This window comes from Melanaphis sacchari, unplaced genomic scaffold (assembly GCF_002803265.2).
Source record: "Melanaphis sacchari strain LSU unplaced genomic scaffold, SCAv2.0 Contig4_pilon_pilon, whole genome shotgun sequence".
Taxonomy (NCBI): domain Eukaryota; kingdom Metazoa; phylum Arthropoda; class Insecta; order Hemiptera; family Aphididae; genus Melanaphis; species Melanaphis sacchari.
This window is the reverse complement of record NW_020271335.1, coordinates 2,407,111-2,430,687: the sequence shown is the minus strand read 5'-3', so window position 1 is coordinate 2,430,687 and position 23,577 is coordinate 2,407,111. Positions and strand designations below refer to the sequence as shown.

The 23,577-nt window shown below is 25.0% G+C and overlaps 1 protein-coding gene across 1 annotated transcript in view; it reads right to left on the bottom strand.

Moving 5' to 3' along the window:
* LOC112599157 (Ig-like and fibronectin type-III domain-containing protein 1) overlaps window positions 1–23,577 on the bottom strand; it is a 95,194-nt gene that overhangs the window by 23,251 nt on the left and 48,366 nt on the right. The window contains exons 3-10 of the mRNA XM_025345937.1: window positions 17,581–17,686; window positions 7,629–7,856; window positions 3,531–3,641; window positions 3,210–3,452; window positions 2,908–3,069; window positions 2,509–2,723; window positions 521–756; window positions 37–243 (exon numbers count right to left, since the gene is read on the bottom strand). Coding sequence (XP_025201722.1) covers window positions 37–243; window positions 521–756; window positions 2,509–2,723; window positions 2,908–3,069; window positions 3,210–3,452; window positions 3,531–3,641; window positions 7,629–7,856; window positions 17,581–17,641 — 1,463 coding nt within the window. The 5' untranslated portion in view covers window positions 17,642–17,686. The remainder of the gene's footprint in view (window positions 1–36; window positions 244–520; window positions 757–2,508; window positions 2,724–2,907; window positions 3,070–3,209; window positions 3,453–3,530; window positions 3,642–7,628; window positions 7,857–17,580; window positions 17,687–23,577) is intronic.

Below are 23,577 nucleotides of genomic sequence, written 5' to 3'. Positions count from 1 at the left end.
TTTTTATATATATATATTCTATCGGTTGTAATTTACTTGAAGTAACTGAAATCAATTTGAGTTAGATTTCCAGCGCATAAGTTCTGGCATAACGGTGGTAAGCCTCTTGCTCGGCAACACGGAGTGTGATCTATACCATTTGTGAGGCAACTAAATGTTTGAGAAGCCCAAGGAGCACATATCATTAGGTCGGTAACTTCGGCTACATCAGAGCGCGATGGGTCGCATAATTTATCTAAACACCTAGGAAAAAATAAAAAAACCTTAGAATTTAAAAGATGTTATAAAACTTAAAACAAATTTATACTAGTGTTTTTATCGCAATTTTAAGCCATTTATAAGTAATGATTGTAGAAGATAAGTTTGCAATAAATCAACAATAAATCAATTTAACGTAAAATTAATGTATTTAAAATTGAATAAATTATTGGTATTGTAATCACAATGCTCGTTATAATTATAAAAATAAAAACCACTACTATATTATTTTATTATTTCTGTATAAAATAAATCTACTTACGCCGAATGAGTAATGCCTTTTTTCATGCAACAAGATCGAATATCGGGTAATGGAGGTAACTTTGAATTATCTATATTCGTTCTACGTGATGTTTTTTGATCATTGTTCAACGTAAGAGAACGAATAGCTGTTGAAGGTAGACTAGAACCATGTTTATTTACAGCCACTACTGTTATTTCGTACATTGTATATGGTATAAGCTTATCGATTTTGACTTCATATTCTGATCCAGGAACCTAGTCAAAACATTAACATATTAAAATGTAATCAAACTTATCATGAGAAATAAGTACGTTTGTCAACCACTATAAAAACATTTATATTATTAAAAAAAAAAAAAATTACATTATAAAATAATACATAAAGACATAATAATAATATATTATTATTATTATTTTTAACTGTATCGAAAATGAATTGTAAATGATTTTCATGATATAATAGAAAGAGTAATAATTAAAACAATACTGATTTAGTACATAGTCAGATACTAAATTTTTGAGTAGGAGCCTAATCTTTCCTTACAAACATATCGACATAAAGTAGGTACAGGTTTATTATTATTATTATTATACATACGTATTTAATTCGTAATAATTCGCCAATGATAAATCATTACACGCAAAAAACTATTCTTAGTGTACTTCATTTAAAAGCTTACTTATTTACATATCTCATTTATTATACTATACAAAAAAGCTTGAATAGGAAAAAAAGATCAAACATCATTGTAAAATCAAAGCACTACTTATTTTACACAGAATGTATAGCAAAAACATTTTAGAATTTTTTCTATTTGAAAATCATAAAAAAAATTTATTCAACAGAAACAATAATTTTGGAAGTACTAAAAATTTTTAAATTCATTTTTATACAATATAATATGTTATGTCAAACAGAGAAATTTTCTGTATTATTTAATACACATTTTTCGTCAGTAGATGAAAAAGTGAAAAAACTACCAAAGGTATTTAATATAATACCAGCCCTACCACTAAAATTGGAAACCGTAGTTGCACTTACAAGATCAAACAATTATTTATTAGTTTAAAATATTCATGGTATTTTTATTTCTATTATTTAAAATTATTTATTGAAAACATACATTCAAACCTTTAATTTAGTTACACTTATACATGATTTTAAGTAAATACATAATGGTAGGAGCAAAATTAAATTGAACGAAATCATTATAATAAATGTACCGCTACGTTAAATCATCATTAATATTGATACACACTTAATCGATTTAAAAAAAAAAAATGAATTGGCAGTAGAAATATTAATCAAGAAATGTTCTGAATAATGTTTTTAAAACAAAGGGATTATAGCACTTTATTTCTAAGACACGAGGTTACTATATAATGTTAAGATCATGCCAGGGACTTCAGTATTCGTGACATTTTCGTATATCGCTCTTTATATGCTAGTGTCCCCGAAGTACGTGCAGAATTATTTAAAAATATCGATCCATTAGACTGCATAGGCTGTGTGAATACATTACCATTCATGCTTTCAAACGTTATACAGACTTTTTTATTTATTAGTTATATTATTATTATTTTTCTTTTTTATGTTTTTTAAAACAGGTTAGGGTGATATAATAGTCATAAAAGGTAGACAGTACACGCTTGCCATTAACTGTAGGTGGTCGCGTGGGTTGAAGCACTTACAAAGTTACCTAAAATGTCTAGAAATAAAGTAAGATAGAACAGGTAGTGAGTCACGAAGAGTAGGGTAACCAAAAAATAATTTATCTTTGGACCCTTTATATATACACACAAAAACCCTAGGGTATTACGACTACAGTACAAGGTTTGAATTATGAAAACACATAAACATATAGGTACAGTTATTATACGTGAGCTGTAATACACAATTTTCTAAGAGAGATGAGTAAATTAATAATCAAAAATTGTACGGTGTTTAACATTTTGCACGCGCACGTAATTATACCGTAGTAATATGCACATCATAATATAATATACCTTGACTTGGATGCTGTGGGGAGTGACAATTGATTGACTGTTACCATCGTTGTCTGGAAACGTTTTCATACCATCAAATGACTTAAGCATGGTTACATTGACCACATATCCTTTGACTGACGCCGAATTGGCTGTCGGCTTGTCCCATGTCACAAAGACCATAGAACTACTGTTTACTTCTACTTGCACATCTTCAGGTTGACTCGGCAAAATCTCTAAAATACACAGTACAGTAACATCTATGTAATACAATATATATATACATTTTTTTTTATGTCATTGAATTCCATGCATTATAATAAGACAAACACAGACCAAAAGTAAAGTTTATCGTTTTTTTTTATATACATATTCTATGTCTTTCCGTTTGTAGCTTTTATGTCAATCAATAATGTTTACCTATCCCCTCTACGATGCATGCCAATGTCTGTTCAGTATATGGAGAACACGAGACCATGGTTTTTATATTATCCGTGATTGGGGTGTACTCCCCTTGGCAAACATCTTGGCATATGTCTGGAATACCTTCTTGTACACAACAAGGGACATGATTTCTACCGTCTGTTGTAAAAAAAAAAAAATATATATATATATAAAATAATAATAACTATATACAGAACGTCTGAAAGAATGAGTTGAAGGGAGAATGAGAAATAAAAAATAGTAAAATAAAAATAATGATGGAAATCCAATGTTCTAACCTGCCATACACTTTACGATGGACTTAAAGTCTGGTTCACAAAATTCCGGGTCCTGTCCAGTTGTGCCATCCAGTATGCTTTGTATGTTGCAAAAGCCCAGGCAACTTGAGCTTACATTTCTCGCAATGCAACAGTCCGTGTAGTTGTGATTTTTTATGTCAATCGGTTCTGATTCATCTTCTTTGCCGTAATATGTAGCAGTATCATTCTCAAGTGGTGGTGGTTCCAAGTTACCGGACAGAACTATTTAATCAAGTTTTAATTTTTATATAATTGTCATCGAATTTTATGTTATTTATATATTATAATCATTCATTTTACCTGAAAGCGAGTGGAAAGACCTAACTACGGGGTCGCTATTCACTTCACATGCGTATAACCCAGAATCGTTAAACCTGACGTTCTTGATTGATAATACCCATACGTCACCACCTGTTTATCAAAAACATTTGAATACGGAGTTAGAACGGAACACAAAGCATATAGTATTTATAAAGTATACATAAAAATATATCGTAAATTTACGGATGAAGATTTTTTGAAAATATGAATACATTTCATAAGGGTTAAGAATGTAAATCTTAAAAATACGAGTACATTGGTCAAGACCAGACAACATGGAATTCGAAAAAAAAATGTACAATTTTATATTTTGCTCTTTTAATATAATAGATTCTGAATATTTGAATAACGACATCAAAACGATACTTGAATCTGCTCAAGAAGACGTCAAATAATTTTGACAGAATCGTTTAAATATTGTATTGGATAAAATATTGAATTCAAAAAGTCGTTTATTGTCAAATACAAGTGAGTTATACAAGTAATACCGCGGTTTATGACATAAAAAAATTATACACTTCCTATACACTTTCTACATTATGACTCTTACAAAAATAGGTTATGATTTATTTTAATCATTTTTATTAAAATAAGTAAATATATTATATTTATATATATATATATATATATAAAGAGAGAAGAGATATATTTTAATTTATAATTTAACTCTCCACAATACATCTAAATACAAATTACATCAAGATACGCCATATAAGACAACATATTTACATCAAAATATAATTAGTTTTAGATCATGACATCATGTAATAACAACATACAAATTAATCCTTTTTAACTCAGCACTGTTTACTTACATGCGGCTCGCGTGACACGATTTGAGTAACACTGATGTATAGAATAAATATTAGTACTTATCGATAATAGCAGTATAATTAAAATTAATTGGGCAATGTAAAAATAACAATATGAGAATACCAATCGAGTAAGCACGGCATTCTTTGACATCAAATATTTTTTACGATATGAGTATATGACTTTTACATTTGAAACTCAAATGATTTGCATCTTCATAATAAGGTATATTTATCAGTTCTTCAACGTTTTGAATCATTTTTTTTTCTTTTGGGCATGCTTTAAGACCATTCATAATATATATAGTTTAATTTTTTAACGTAGGTATTTATTAAATAATTGTTTTAATATCAATTTTTTTGAATGGAAATAAAAAATACAATGTTATATAGGTTATAATTTTTCTATAGTACCAAATTACAATCAAAACGATTTGATTGAATGTTTTTTTAAATCGTAAATCGTAAATCATTAGTTAACAATTTAATCTACTATTGAATACCAAGTTAGATTTTAATATTAATAAAATAAAATACGATAGATAAAATTAAAATATAAATCTATAAAAAAACTTCTGTACATTATAAGATGAAATGCATTTGACTGAAATAATAGCAGTTAATACTACCCATTTATATCAATTTGTATGCTATATTAACGATAAAAGATTCATTCACACAAAAGTAATTGTATTATAAGAATGTCTAATATTCTATCATATTTTACAATTTTTCCTCATAAATGTAATTATTTATTCATCGGTTAGTATTAAAAGTTCAAGTTTAGAACATTGAACTATTATCAAGAAATTTCTAAGTTAAATTTCTCTACGGCTAAAATACACTACACTAGCTAAATTACAATTACATTTCGAATTTAAAATCATTTATTGCTTATAAATTAATGATCAATTTACATTTGTTTTGCTGAAAACCTATAGAACAAACTACTAAAACGATCTAGACATAATTCTTAATGATTATTGTGGTGGTAGTTTTGTATATTCTAAATTGTACATGGCCTCCCTCTCTCATCCTTAAATGCATATCGTCTACCCCTTACTCAACTACCCTACGCTCATACCCGCGAGAGTTTTCTCCAGGACCCTTATCTGCTACAGAAAGGCGAGCGTATTAATTATTCATAATCTAGGGATTTGCCTAAATGTGTATACCACGTTTAACAAATTACCAAAAGTTTTTATACAGAAATTGACGGGACTGTGAATTTCCTGCAGTGTAAATTTTGAATTTACTGCACCATTAACAACAAAGACATTTTAAACACCACGGGATACGTAATGAAACTTTATTGAGTTTATATTACGTTAGCCGTTTGGGCCGAACAATGCTAATCCTCAATGTCAAGTCAGTGTTTATTGTGATAAAAACATTTCTTTATTTTTCTTTGACTTTTTGAATCAAAACAATTAAGTTAAACTACGAATATTTTCAAAAATTAATTAATTACATGTTGTTTTATTCTAGTGTAGTGATCTATATAACTGTACATTAATACTTCTATAGTAGTTACTTATTACGCAATCCGGCTATTATTTTATTTTATTTTTAAATTTATTAATCTAATTCAAATTATATTATTTTTTTAAGTATTGAGCCTTTGTATTATAAAAAGTACCTTGAAAGAATAATGTAAATTTGAACTCAAGTGTTTAATAAACTAGATGTTAAAATGTACCTACTACATTAAAATTATGTTAATATTGTATTGAAAACTAGTTACAATAAATTGAATACTTACGTGTATTTTTACATATTATATATTAGTTTTACAGTTTTAAATTAATTAAACACCAAAAATACTATAGGTAAGTTAAATAGACATTATTTGTTTAATTGTCATATGAAATAAAAATAATAAAAATCTGTTAAATGAAATGATCAATTTCATAAGTTATTTTTATAATATAGCACACTGATACATTAGTACAAGCAAAAATTGTTTAAAAAGCTACTTTTTGTTGTTGCCGTTTTTGTTTTAATATTAGTTTTTTTACAACACTAATACCATTAGATTCGCAAAAACTCACGACACTAATTTACAGTCATATAAGATAAAATGATATGATATAATATATTATAGGCAATTATTATCGAAAGAATATACTACTTTTTTTATTAAATATTTACATAATATCTATCAAATTGTATTTGTTTTTACAATTTAAAACAACACGGTTCTAACATTATTTGAAAAATAATTTTACAAATTTATTAGTATAGCTTAGGTAAATCTTTATAAATTAATAGCATATTATACTGATAATATTAACTACTACTATTCATAGATCATATTTCTATAAAATATTCCACAGTGTTACAATTTGACCTGGCATAAATAAAAATGTTTTCACTGAAAAGATAATTTACATTTAAAGTAGAAGCAATTATATGTATGTAATTCATATTATGCATTAGTATATTCTTCTTAGTTTTCAAAGGGTAATTCGATAATTATTTAAGATTCCAAACATGAATTGTGAAAGTAATTTACCAAAACTTCACCAAACTGCCAACTGGCATACTTATTATATTAAAGGTTTATTTGTTGGTGGCAAACTTAAGACTTGATGCGATCAAAAATCTTCACGGACAGTGTAAAGTTTTTAGGGTTATAAAAAAAGTTTTTCGCAAGTATTTTTCTGCGGAAGAACTTTATTTCTTTTCTTTCGTTTTATTTTATCCCACTACTACCGTTTCAGAATAGAAATTCCCAATCAAAATATGATTAAATAACTGTTTGGAAAAAAGAGTCTAATCGATTCAGTTAAGGTGTTTTTATGACTATATTCCTTCAAAAATACGTATATAAACATTTTTTTTTTTATGAAATCTACGAAAGTTTTTTGAATAAATAAGCAAATTTATCGATTTTTTGAGAATGTGCAATTATCATCACAACCTTTTCAAGTTTACGTTTTAATCGATAAAGTTATATAAGTTTAATATGATACAAATTAAACATTCAAACTATTAAGTAAACCTATATTGTATTACCATACAATTTACGTAGGTTTGTGCAAATTTGTTAAGTTAATAGTTACAGATTGATTTATAAATAAGGTTTTAATAATGCTTGGGGATAAAAAGAATTAAACATAACATGATCCATAAGGATTCAAACAAACTCTAAAAAATACAAATTTTTACAACCTTTCTTTATCGTTTAAATTAATATCAAAACAACAAAACAAAAAAAAATACTAACTTAAAATGTATTATTTAATATAAAATATCCTCTTACCTTTATCGTGTAAGACTTCGAACCTTCTGTCAGCGGTTATTCTAGATTCCGCTGCGGTCAACACCTTCAATCCCTGTCTATCTTTATTTTCAGTTTTCCACATTACAGTGTGGTCCCCTAAATTTCTTACGACGCATGTCATAAGAGCCGAGTCACCTTCTTTAGAGTGTATGGGTTTTGCAGTAGGTTCTTGCATGACCGGCAATTCGGCAGTACCCAACAATTGCACTAAAAATAATAAAAAGTAAAATTTAAGTTTTAATATGTAGGTCAATAATAAATTGAAAACAGCCTTCAATTAAATTATTTACTCCTATTCTACCATTGTAACCATCATCGCGGGGCTCATAATTTCATCAATATTATGTACAAATAGGTCAAAGTTTAAAAGCACCATACACATCAGAATATTACAACAGACAGTACATGATGTCCTTCGAGACATATGACTACATGTAAAATATTAATCGCCCTAATTCGCGTAGTATTGATTAGGTAAATGGAAAACAAAAGAGGAATCATTATGTATCAACCAGCCTTGTATAGAATATTTCAATACAATATTCACATATTTGTTATCGGAAAGATACATCTTAAAGACCATTTACATTAGACAATGATCAAGTCCATAGAAAACAAAATCGTTCAACCAATACGGTTCAAATCTATCTATCACTATATATAGACTCATACAATTGAAAGTTAAAACATAATATATGAATCTTACAATAATAGAAACATAAAGATTAACAACGATAAAATAATTTTTGTGACGTGACTTTTTGATTACGAAAAACACAATCTTTCATACACGCTATCCAATAATGAAAATATAGTAAAACTTAAATGTTCAAATAAAACAACTTTACGAGAGATTAATGAATTGTATTGCTTTCAAACAAATCTACTTTAATTTTAAAAGGATAACAATATAGTGTTACAAACATTTGCTACAGAAAAAAATATAAAAACAATAAATTAAATAGCATTAGATTTATATTCCCGAAAACTCGGTGAATTGTGTAAAATTTTTCCATCTATTTACCTAAACAATAAGCGTGAAAAAATGTATAATCTAAGTATAAACAATGTTGCAAGATATTTAAAGCAAAACACAAGTGTTTACTCTATAAAATACTACTGACAGAAACCGTGAACAGTACTATCCATAAGGCACCTGGGTCACACCACTCGTAAATCTTCACGTTCTGGCCACACTATACTGTATCTTTTATATCAATAAATAACACTGTACAACAAAGCATTGGAAGAGTGAAGCGAATATAGGTATATTTGAAATGTATAGCGTCATTCGCAGATGTCGATGTGCACATATAAACTAGTTGGATGTGTGTATGTTTTTATGCTCTTTGAAATACTATTTTTTATAATTAACGATAGATTCACAATTAATGAAATTTAAAAATTAGGCTTAATATTCTAAATATACCTACTTTGACTACCTAATTTTTATCTATTTAATTAAAACGTGTATACTTAAAATATTATTTGTACACATAATAACTAATGAAGTAATAGATTAAATAATTATCAAAACTAATTGTTACACAAAGTTTCTATAAAAAAAAAAAAAGTAATAGATACGTGTGTATTGTGTTACAATACTCGTGAACCATACTGAAATAATTAGGTATAATTAATTTAAACTAAAACAGGTATTCTATTTATCAACGCGTGTATCAAGAAGATTTATAAATATTTTAATTAAATTACTCATTTTTATAGTAGTAAAGTACTTTAAGCACTTTTTACCAACTCTAAACTTCCTTTCCTTTTTAATTATGATGACCTTTATTTGCAACTATAAGATAGAATATATTATTTTATCAAAAAAAAACTACTTGAATCTAAAATAACTCAAGGAACAGTACTTGAAAGTTGAAACATGGTTCTTTTGAAAATTATTTTCAGTATTAAAAGAAAAGAAATCCCTTCCACTTGTAATCCACTAGAGGTATACTTCAGAAATCATTGTTCGAAAGTGTTGGGTTGCTGAAATTATTATACTGGGTACAAAATAATTTGTACGTTATTATAAAATCCAAATACTACTTATTAAGCGACTGACACTTCATGACTGAAACACTTTCAAACAACGTGCTTGAATAAGTAAAATGGAAAAAATTGAAATATAGTACTATAATAATATATCGAATATATATATATATATATATATATACCTTGTGTATATAGTTACTATAGTTACAATGATCCTTAATCTTAATTAAGGTTACTATGAATTCTTATCATTTAGTGTATTTGTATTTTGTAAGAAAATAAGACGCAATAATTAAATAATTCGTTATAAACAAAATACTAGTTAAATAGGTAAAAAATGTCCAATTAATGCATTTAAATTAAAATATGGAGTAAATTAATTTTTTTGTGTAGAGAATATAAAATATAATAGATCAAATTTGAAAGGAAAGTTCTGTATTTATATTTAATTTCAATTTATATGATCACGCATTCATTGCTATTACTTACTATGGAGTAAAATTAATTAAGCCAAACATTTGTTTGTAGATCATTTTTGTGACATTCCAAGCCTTGACTCTATTTTTAATTTTAAAGACATAACATTATGTTATTTAAAATAGAACAATGCGTTCTTGATGAGTTTATAATGTATTTGATTAATATAAATCTCATTAATGTAAAGAAAAGTAGAAGAGAGATTTTAAATGAATCCGTTATTCATAAATTATGAATTATTTAAAATACGCAAATTATATAATAAAACATAAAAGCAAAAAATAGGTAATCTTAACCAAAAAAGTTATAACCTTTTTAAAATTTACTTTGATATTTACTCAGTATGGGTAATAATATATTAACGTTTATAACTTTTCGTTTATATTTTTACTATAAAAATATAAATATAGATAGGTATATCAATTTAATATCATATATATTATCATAATATGTACCAAATACAGTATACGAATATCGTTATTAAAAATATTGATTTTATCTATAATTATATTCAAGTATAAAAAATATATTTATTGATGTTTTATTAAGGAATGAATTATGAATAGACAGAATTTCAGCATACGATATTATTATTATTATTATTATAGTTCAGTCATGTGTATATATATGAATCGAATTTTGTAAAATAATATATCTTTATACTTTTTTTTTAACGTAGTTTTTCTGTTTTATAAACTTTACTCATGAATTTACATTTAAATATATTGATATGTACTAAGTAAAAATCACTTTTCCGTGAATAATTAATATTTAATCATTATTTAATTTGATATTTATTTCATAACATTTAAATTGGTCTTAATCCTAATTGAATAAACTACAACTAATAACCAACTATGAACCACTCTTCCTCGGGAATACACCGAATTACTTCCACACAGACCACAAAATATAATAATAAACAAACTTAGAATTGAACACAAATATTTTATACACAAGCACCTGAGGGCTGGACAAGATCAACCTCTCTGTAACGCATGTGTCACACAAGATAAACCAAGCATATTTTTACCAAATGTCGCAAATACCAAGGATTTCGAGATTATTTCAATTCTCAGTACCTCATACAACCTCTGTGAATTTCTTGCATCTATTCTAAAAACCAACACTCTGCCCACAACTTTTTTATATCAGCCATCGAAATAATTATGCTATTTAATTTAAGTTTTCCTAGTTTGTCGTACTAGTATCATTTATTTTAAATATTTATTATACCTACATTAATCTACGAACTTAAATTGTAATACTTTAGATTTAAAAAACACTAATACCTGACTGTTAAAACGTGTTATTAAATAATACAAAAATAAAATAACCTACCAACACTACAAGTGTTAACTATATAAAAATTAACTCGAATATAAAAAATATATGCATTAATATAAGTACAACATAAGGTTAAAATGTTAAATTTACTGTTTAACTATTGTTAAATAATAATTTTAATCAGAAAAAATGTACAATTTTTATTAGTGTTTAAAGTATACGTTTTTTTTTTATTTCATCTGTGTAATTTTAGATTAAGGTAATATATAAATCAGTATTTATCCACATAATATTATGATTTATAGATTATAGGTAAAATTGAATTATTTACCAAGTAATTATGTTGATATTTAATATATTTTTATGTTAAATTACATAATATAAAAAGTACATACATTAAGAAATTATTTAATTCATGATAAATTTTTATTTTATTTTTACACAAAGTTGAAATATTTAAAATTTTATTATTAGATTGTGTAGACAATACTGGTTATGTTTTTACTAAATTTCTACTTAAAATAAGTAAAACTGAAAATTTCATAACAATAATAGAACTGAAAGACAAAGTCAATGGGAATCACTCATTTTTAGAGATTAAAAGAAATATAGACGAAAATAAAAACTGATGGATTGCACGCAATAGATAAGAAAAATATATTATGGACAATCTTTTTAAACTAAAAAAAATCAATTGATATATTTGTTCAACAGTATTATTTATAGATATACAAACTATACCTATATAACTAAATACATTTTATTTAAAAGTGGCAAATTCAATTTTTCTGAATTATGATTTATTTAGATTGACGACGCCGCTTAAAGCCACCATTATGTTAGACTGATGTGTATTACTAAACAAAACAAAAGTAATAGGAAATAAAGTTTATCTAATCTCTGGTTGTCATTATATGGCCACACATAGGTAATAATCAGAAGGTGTACAATTTTAATATAATATAATAATATTATGACCTCACATAAAAATAAAAAAAATAAATGAAAATGAAAACCACTGTTGGTGGTAATAGTGAAAATGTCTTCCTACACTATAGCTATTATGGCTATATCTTAGTAAGTATCAGGTGCGCATAAAAATGTGCAACCACAAGTGTTGGCCATCAGAATGATTTGTTCTTTGATTATCACTTATCTCTAAATGGTAAACATATATATATATATATATATATATATATGTATATGTGTATATATATATGTATATGTGTATATAAGCATAACTCATTGCCCGTAACCGTGTCAACTATAAAATCAATGGGACGTTGTTCCATTTAGCGGCTACGGTCTTCAACAGCCGGAACGGCACTGCAGTACAGTAATAAAATGTACGGCCTTCAGAATTAACGGACTAGTACATATTTTAGTGTCATTGGAAAAATAGTAAAAGAATACACAAAAATAAAAAAAAAATGAAAAAAACTATTCGTATAAATAACCCGACAGCGGTGGCTCTAAAGAGAAACACACTTTGACGTAAATTGACCGAATGAAGAGGCACGTGTGCCACTAGACACTTTGATATAGTAAAATACTAAAATGTATACATTTTAGATTCTGAGTGAAGTGAACAAGCTATTATTTTATGATGTATGCCTTGTTTACCTAAGTAGTACACTTGTTCATATTTTTTGCCATGTATGATATTATGATCAAATATTATATTCTCGTATTAATAATACCATTTAAATCGAAAAAACTTTTTATACCAAATCAAACAAAAAAAAAAAAAAAAAAGCAAACAAAAAATACTGAAAATATTATAAACGTTAAAAGTTATATATACAAATATTATATTATTAAAAATCATATAATATTAACGAATTTAAAGCGGATAAGACAAACAACTTATATTAGGTACAATATGTTTTTTTTTTATAATTAGATACGTTATATTATATTCCAAATATAATCAATACACTTGATATATTGAAATATAAAAATAATAATTAAAATTGAGGCATAAATGCATAATAACTTTTTCATAATTGTTTTTTTGTTTTTATTTATTAAAGCAATTTTAATTTGTTAAATAATCAAAGTTTTTTTTTTTTTTGATGACTCTTACATAATTGTCGTGTATTTAACTGTACTAAACTACTCGTTATAAACAATTAAACAGTATTTTAAAATTGTGTAAATAATTACTTTAAAATGAGTTTAAAAATACCATACGACAAAATTCAATGTTTTTTTTATGACAATACATTTGATTTACAAAACAATTAAAACAAAGTAACAATGTTATTATCCTCCATATACGAGTATATTATCTTTAACTAAGTACTCTTCCTGTTATTATATGCACTGTACAAGAAGTCAAGAACAATACAAATTTGATTTAAATTTAAGTTAAAAAATTAAATATACTTTATTTTAAAATAAAATATACATATTATATATAACTTAAAAATAAATTAAAAAAGGAAGTTTAAAGGTAAATTCAAAACTTTGCTTGGAAAATTATTTAAAAATAAAATTCCCACTATATATTTAATAATATTATTCAATACATAATGAGGTCACATGAAAATCATTTACAAATTATTTAATTTGTATCACATTATAAGTAAGATAGATCAAATTTATATGAACATATTATGTTCAACTAAATATTTTTGAAAAAAATTTGTAATAAGTAACTTATAAAACTAATAATAATTTTCATCAATGGTCCATATAAAATCATAAAATAAAAACTCATTTACATTGTAATGATAGAGTATATATTTTCTTCGTAATATATTAGCTAAGTCATTCTTCGTAAATATTTATATATTTTTTTTTAAATATGTGTATTGATTGTAATCTATACACATGAAATCAATACTTATACTATTATACATAACATAAATGTACGTATAGTTAATCTATCAATTTTTGCTGATGAGCAAATAATATCACATCTATTTTCGTCATCATTACGGTTTTATATTAAATTAAAAAATACATATCGTATATATAATAGTGTATTTTACTTTTTGTAATTAATACAGACATGTAAAATATGCATATATCACAACCATACATAGTTATAAAAACGATATAATTTAATTGTCGTTAAGTATTTGCTTAGAGAATAAAATAAAAATCAATGGGTTTATGAAAATTAACATTTTAGGTTGTTATTAATGTTTGCGCTAATTTGTGACAGAAACACGTGCCCATTAAGAGTTCATTTTTGGTCTATAGACGACGTTGGAGCAAAAAAAAAAAAATGTAAATTGAAACGATAATCATGAACTACATTAACAATCGCTGAGACTGCACATTAAAACCGACGTATAGTGAATGACAAGGAAAGTTGAAAAACGTATGTTTAAAAAGAAAAAAATTTATGCTAGACGCTATATAGTGACGTACGGACCACTATCGTCAGACAGTGAATTATACGTGATATATATATATATACAGCGGACGTTTGATTTGCCATTAGTGCGTCCCATCTAATTACTATACAAGACATTAAGTTCACATTAATCTGGCTCCAGTACTATACCCCCGCGGGACAGTGGTGCGGCACACTGAATCCCACACAGACATTTTACGCCGAATTCAAAGGAAAAAAGCAAAAATCTAGTGGCGGCGCCACCCTTTTAAAAGGAATGGCAAGTATTAATTGTTCACCGTTTTTGGACCCACTCCCAGAGCCCGCGAAAGAGGCACCATTGACCGCGTTAAAACTCCATAAATTTAAACCCTATCTCCCTTAACGGCCGTTAAACATTAAAATTAAAAACCATTTTACCACCTACAAGCGCGACACAACGCGCTAAGCGAATCACTGTTTTGATGACTATTGTTCCGCCGGACTTAGACTCCCTATTCGTTATTGATTCAGAGCAGAAACGTGAAGATGACAAATGCAGACAACGATCAGGTCGAAATGTCAGATCGGACACGTACGAAGTAATATATGAAATATCAAATGAGAATTAAACGGATAGAATATCGCACGTCTTATCTCCGGCAGAATAGAAAACGTAAAATGCATTAACTATTTATTTTGAATAGAAGTCTGTATAATGAGATACGATAAATGTCTTAAATGCGTTTCGAATAATTCAACTAGTGGCGTTTAATTTTTAATTAAGCTACGTGACTCCTTATAAGAAATATTGATTCCCTTAATATGCATATTTCAATCGTACAACTTGTCGAATTAATATTATACGACAACATTAATATAGTTTTCAATCGAAATTTCATTGGTTTCAAGAACAATTATACGTTTTGAATTATTCAGTTGTATTCCCCAAGCGTAAAGTACTGTAATACCTATGCCATTAGAATAATTTTAAATAATACGTTTTAAACTAGGCACGTGTAGATCAACAATGATTTAAAATAGTAATTATTACACATTACCTGTATAATATTTAGTAAAATAAAAATAGTGTTTTTTTCGGAGATAAAAATACTATAATAAAACAATTTCATGGAAAAACATGATATTAAATTCCTTAATGGTACCATAAAAATAAAAATAATGACATAAACAAGGAGCACTCACAAGTCAACAATGTTTGAAGGCTAACAAATAATAACGATTGAAATTCAAATTGAATTCGGTATGTGCATATAAAATGAAATATTTTTAGCTGACACTCACAATAGTATAAATACATAAATTAATACTTTAATAGTAAAATGATAATATAGTATATTGTACATAAAATTACTAAACATATTTTTTGTATCCCATAATAAATCAAATAGATTGAATTATGACTTTAGCTTGCTGTGAATAGATTTTAAGCCCCACCAGAACTCAATATTGATGAAGAAAATATTAACAAGTTAATTATTTCAATCAGTGTTCAAAATGGTAATAAAGAAAAACATAATAAGTTGTATTTTTAAACTAAAAAGCTAAAAATATTTAACATTCAAAGATGAAATTCGTAAAAAAAGTTTAATATTTTAACACATTTATATACGTAAATATGAAAGCTATTAATAAACAATAGAATTAAATTCAAATACAAATAATTTTCAATAATTTTCTTATTAGTTTCACTTCAATTTTTCTGTTCATTTATTTTTTTAAATGTGTAACGTAATTGAAATAGATGTAATTTCAAGTCTTATTTATTATTTAAATTTATATTTTTGCCATCACTAAAAATGTGTGTTTGAATAAGAATTAATTAAAAAATAAAATAATTATAATTATACATAAACTTAGATTATTAAATAGTTTCTATTATTTAAATAATACTAATGAAATACTAATTATTTTTAATTTAAAATACTGTAAACTAATTTGAATTTCTATAGTATATTTTATAATTAATAACTGTGTATTAATTATACTCAAGAGTTAATTATTTTATGTATTTATATAATATATTGCATGTAAAATGCATTATATATGTAAAGGTTTATAAAATAATTCATAAGAAAATAAAAAATAAAAACCATTACTCTTTTATGACTAGTGTCAAAAAGAAATTGCATTTTTATAATTCATTAAAAATCATTAAATAGTAATACTAAAAAATAAAATATTAAAAAAAAATAAATATCTTCTACGATAAATTATAGAAAATTATTATAACTTAAAAAGATTGTTCGAAATATTTGATTAACATTTTTGTTTATTTATATAATCTCTTTAACTAAAGTCAATTTTTTTTAAACTATTATATCTGTTTTAATCATAACAATTATGAATTAAGTACAGTATTTAATATTATGATATATTTTATGTATATAAAAATTATTTATTAATGAAAAACATTAATTAACATTTACCTACGTGCATTTAAATTTATATGGCATTGATATTTTTTTTTTTTTTTTACCATAGCTGAGGAATGTTAAATTTCAGAAAAATTTCAACAATTTAATTATTTAAATATGAAAAAACCAAACATGAATACTTTTTATACAGAATTTATAAACATGTCATAAATATGAAGACATATCTGTAATAATGACATACGTTATATGGTTTGTATATTAAGGAAAAATAATATTTCATACCCAAGTAATAAAACTGTTAGTTCCAATAACTTCAACAGTTTCGCAAATACTTTAAATACCTGAGTGCAACACTGAATTAAAATTATGAAATATTCTCTGTGAACTGTCAAGTCAAATTAAAATAGCCAAATTTACAAGAAATAACAACTATAAATAAACTTACCATTATGAATGACGTTAATTAAAAGAAGTACAACCGGACCAATGTGAATGTTGACAATCATGATGGCCCCAATCAGCTGATCCGGACTGTGTACTATGGTTTAACGCTAAAAACAAAAATCAAAAGAACAACACATTACGAACAATGTCATCAAAAAGCAGCGTATTACTATACTACAACATGATATTGTATTTGCGTATACGTATGTTTATAGATCAGTGTGTTACTACAGTGGTCGCAATGAATGCGTTTGTGATTTTGTTGTGATATACTCACCTAATGTTCGATACGTGACTGGAAGTTTGGACTGGAACTAATGGTGGGGAAATGGTTAGTAAGAGACGTGACGAAACCAGAGCCTAAGAGACGACTAACAAGCTGTATGGTTTTAAGATTTTTTTTTTTACAGATATCTTGTTAGAAATCAGTTTATAATAATGGGCTATTAGATGAAAAAATAATAATAAAATCGAAATTCACACAGATACTGTTTTGTTGATGTTTTTCGAAGGTCGGATAATTACTTAACTAATACAATAAGTACTATGGCCTATGATGAATTCCATCACCACGAAAACATCTCTACATAATAATTAGATTCAACTTTTTTAGCTTTTTATTTTTAGAGTAAACAAAATATAAGATCTAATTAATGTTTACTTATTTTATATTAATAAATAATAAATATATTCCATATTTCCTAAAAAATCACTCAATAATATATTTCTACCTTATATCTAAACAATCATAACATTTTAACTCTATTCTAACGATTCTTTGTTTTAAATAAGGAAATACTATCGAATACATCACTTACATATAATATGGATGACCTAATTAATTACTACTTACAAATTTAATATGCGTTTTAAATTTAAATGAAAAAAAAAAAATTGTAAATTTACCCGTTGAATATTTATTATTAATAGGTTAATATTAATTTTTCATTTGTAAAAATAAAATAGTTTACAAAACTGTAATATATACTTTTGAATAAATTGAAATGGTGGTAGTAAATACTGAATAATTACTGCATATACACATAAATCGTTAATTTTATTATTTAAATGTACCTATTTCATTACATTGATAAAAACATATGTATTAAGGAATCGAATAAAATCCTTCAATTAATTAAAAAAAGTAAAATTAGCTATTATAACTATTAAATGTAAACAACAATAATAGTATATATTATAGATAAAAATAGTTGAAAAAAATACCTACAAAATAATATATGATCTATTGTACATTATTAGTAGTTAATAATTATTTATATTTTTATATAATACTATTTTTAAAATGGACGAGTCATAAAATATTTATGCATCACACAAAATATTGAATGCAATGAATATCAATAAGACTAAACACAAATTTCATTAGTATAAATTAAAAGATAGTTTAAAAAAGTAAATTATTCACATAAAGATGGTTCTAATTTGGATTGGTGGAATATATATATATTCCACTTATTTACCTAATAAACGAGAAAACAATTAAACAATATTATAGTTGTATATCCGGTATGGGCAGTATTGGTAGCATAATTTATTTGAGTAACACCTTAATGGGCTAAACGAATCGCAATCATTTATGGAACAATCAAAGTGGTAGTCGAACGTTGAACGGTTTTTGGTATTGTCTCCCAAAATGATTGAGTTATGGTCAAATCTGTTCATGTACCTATTATTATAATACCCTATCGCAGTGGAGATAACGGCCGTTGGCAGATCTCATGAATATCATTAAAACGTGCAATGTTGTGTATGGCCAATAATTTGCATGTAATATGTATACTTGACTCTTCTCGCGTTATAATTAATAATCATAAATTAATAGAGATGACAGCCTGTGAAACATTGACGAATCTATAGTATACTCTAGTAACCATGAATTTATTAAATACTCAAATACTTATAAATTATCACTATCCACCACTGCTGACAGGTGTCTAGAAATGGGAAGCAAATATTTATCTATAGCCAATCACAATATTATGCTGTTCTTAAGCACTAAATTAATGGAAAAATTAGTTATCTTCGTCCCTGATCGTACACGGGCGCACGACAAGCAAATAACAAGTAATAAGAGATGTGTTATAAATAAAATTATTCGTAAAATTCTTTTAACTCAAAGTCCTGAGAAAAAATGTCAAATAATAAAAATAGGGAAAAATATCCTTGATAAAATAATTCCTTGTGGTTTATTTTGAGGGGTGCTGTAAATTATTTATGGGCGAACAATCGATTCGACAGGCAATAAGTCCTTGGGGTTATAATCTAAGAAACGTTAACAAGAATCAATGCATACATATTTAGTTCGTCGTTACACGCACACTCAGAAATAAAAAAAATATCGTAATTGTTAACTATAGTAGTATTACGAAATTGTAATATTAAGTTAGCTAGATCAAATCGATTCGTCATAATTTGCCAATTCAGCCGCATTTGGGTTTTAATACAATTATGCTAATCAATCACGAGTAGCTGTTATATTTACTGGTATTTTTTACATCCAGGTGTAATGAACCAAATACTATAATGGAATTTAGTGTGAAAAACAGTATGACCTAGGACCACTGAGTGAGTTACACAGAACAATATTTTTGCGACATTCGTTTAGACGTTTTTAACAAAATATATACACAAATTGGTAAATATCAACAACAATTGTCAATATTATTTGAACCTTATACCAAACATAATATATATTATTATGGTTTGTTATAGATGTATCAAGTTTGCTTAAGACATCAAGATTATTTGTTTGTCTTTAATTTTCTTATGAAGTAATTTTTTATAAAATGGTCAGCATTTCATATATTGAGACATTGCAGAGTAGGTACTTTACTTATTTTGTTTTATATGAATACAGTACAACAATGATACAAATGTCATTGTTCTTGATACATTAAACACGAAAACTATATGATTAGAAAATTAATTTTAAAAATATATATATATATATATATATTTTAGCCAAAAATTGTTCAGAATTTTATTAAAACGTTTTTTTGTTATAATCTAAAATTCTCAGAAAAATTATTGTTCATTAAAAATAATACCATCTAAGAAAAAATGTATAATTGATTGCATTAAAAACAAATAATTTTTTTTTTCTTTTAAATCTTAAAAATAGTTAAATTTTAAATATATTGTAAAATATTAATATACACAATATGAATACATGAAGTAAAAATATTTAAATAATTTGGTAAATTGTGTAAGAACTAATATTTATAAATACATGAACACATTTATAATATACTTTGTTTAACTAAGTTACATTAACTATTAAGCATACATTTTAATGTCTACTATAACTTAAGTTATTAACTCTATAAAACAGCAATAGTAATTTTATCTTTAAATATTACACCATATATTATAGATATTATTAATCGATTTTGTTTCTATTTTTAACAAGTATTAATTATTGTGAAAATATAATGCAAAAATTATTCTAAAAAGTAAATTTGGCAAAAAAATATATGTAGTTGATACTCAAACATTTAAGTGGATTTATATTATTTATTATAATACAGTGGTGTAAAAGATAAATGATCAAAAATATAAATAAAAAGAAGTTTAAAACTACTTCAATATACAGTTGTTATACTTGAAACAAACTTTTAGATTTTCATTAAAAAATGTTTTCTACGTGTATTTGAGTTCATTCAGTAGATACAAAGATGGTGGTATGATATAGAAGATTACTTTATCTAATTTCTTCACCGAGTAGAGTAAAGCTAAAGGTTTTATTAAAACAAATACAATAATATTTTACTATATAAAAGATAAAAAAAATAGTTTATTAGTAAACAGGTAGGTATTAAATTTAACTGATTACTTATATGTGTATAACTAATAACTTCACTATCCGTATTAACTAATGTCGATATTAAGATCATTCAAACGATTTTGTTATTTAAAAACGATTATCCACTTACAAATAAAGTACGCTAGAAATTATAAAGGAACCGGATATTTGACACTTGCCGCGCTTCACTCATTCATTCAGGATAGTCATGTGTTTTACCTTGTAATATTATATTTTAAATAATAATAAATCGTATGTATAAAAAAATGATTGTTAGGAAACATATTTTTAAAGTACGAGTACATACATTTTTAGCTTAGGCATAATATTAAAGCGTACTGCTGACATATTTGTAAAAATGCAATGAGTATAAGATTGTAGTTTGATTTTGATTTGTTCATTTTGTACATTTTAAACTATGCTTTATAACTTGATAATGGTTTACTTTTAAATAGTTAGTTATATTTATTATATATAAAATGTCTTGTTTTAATAAATCCTTAGTATGTAGCTATATATATGATTCTCATGTTTCTCATGGTTAGTATCTAAGTCTCCAATGATAACTATTTATCTTATTATTTTGGAAATTTATTACTACATAGGACATAAAAAATGAATTAATAAACCGATATGAAGATCTTAATTTTTGTACAAAAATAAATATAATAAATATTAAATAAATCAAATGATTGAATTTTATCGATATACCAACTTAAATATTTTTAAATTTAAAACTAAATCAAATTGAATTGCAGTTTATTGCCAAAATGTTTAATCATAAGACAATATGCATTTATATAAATTAATATAAAACGCGAACATTTTATATGTGTCTTTAAATTTTATATTTTATAAACACCAACTCTCTGTTAAACATAATTCATTTTATAAGCAGAAGAAATTGTGTAATTATATCAATGGCATTAATAAATCTATACCTGAAATACTAATAAAATTATAATTATTTCACAAAAGTATCGTATTTAAGGTAATTGTTTGTTATTGATTAAATCTTAACTTGCAAATGATACACTTTAATAGAATGCTCGAATTATAATACTTTAATCTTTAGTATTATTTAAAAAATATCAACAATAAAATTTGCATATTAAATATAAAGATACTTTCAATTATTTCAGGTAAGTACATGTTAAGTTCAGTGCTCACTATTAAATAAATAAACAATGGACAACTTGAAACAAAAGAAGTTTAAATCTAAACATTAAAATCAAATTCAGTACATATTCCCTAATATTAAAATAATGAGTTAACTCATTAATTTATTTATTCGAGATATTATGTTTAGAATACTTAATTCTAAATCTTATAATTAATAATTTTCATTTGCAGAATAACATTTTTGTACTTAAAATATAAACCTATTTTTGTATAAAAGTTGTAATTCTTTTATAATAAGTTTAAATTGAAAAATAATATGATATGACACGAACTATAATCCGAAAGTTATAAACACAATAAACATGCTATATATCAACTCTTGTAATCTTAATCTCAGCATAAACTTTAATTACAAAATGTCATATGAACCTTTACAAAAAAAAAGAAGGAAACTAAATTTAGAATTTAAACAGCAATAACTTATTTTTAGAACTCTATATAATTAAGATATAATTGATAATAATAATATACTAAACAATAGAAATATTGAAATATTTTTAATAAAATATACTTTCGTCCAATATTCGATATTTAAGGTTTTTTAAATTATAATTGTTAAATAGATAAATAAGATGAATTTATTTATTTGTAAGACCAATATTAGCCAAACATCACAGAAAAATATCTAATTAAAACAGATCTAATTTATAAACGGATAGGTATCCAGTAATAAAAAAACAAACAAATTAAAAGCCTATAATCAAATCTAAAAAAGTTAAATCTTATATTAGTTTAATAAAATTATTATTTTAATAAATTATTTTCAACAAAAGTAATAAAAAGATTTATACGTATTTATTTGAAGAACTGTCTACAGTATACAAATACCGTGAATAACTATTCATATTTTGGACTATAAGACTATATAACTTCAATTTTACAAATAAATTATAAACGTGTTATTACGTCATTAATATTTTAATTACAACTATTATTCAAAAAAATATCATCACATTTATAACAATTAATTTAGTTAAATAAAAAAAAAACTTA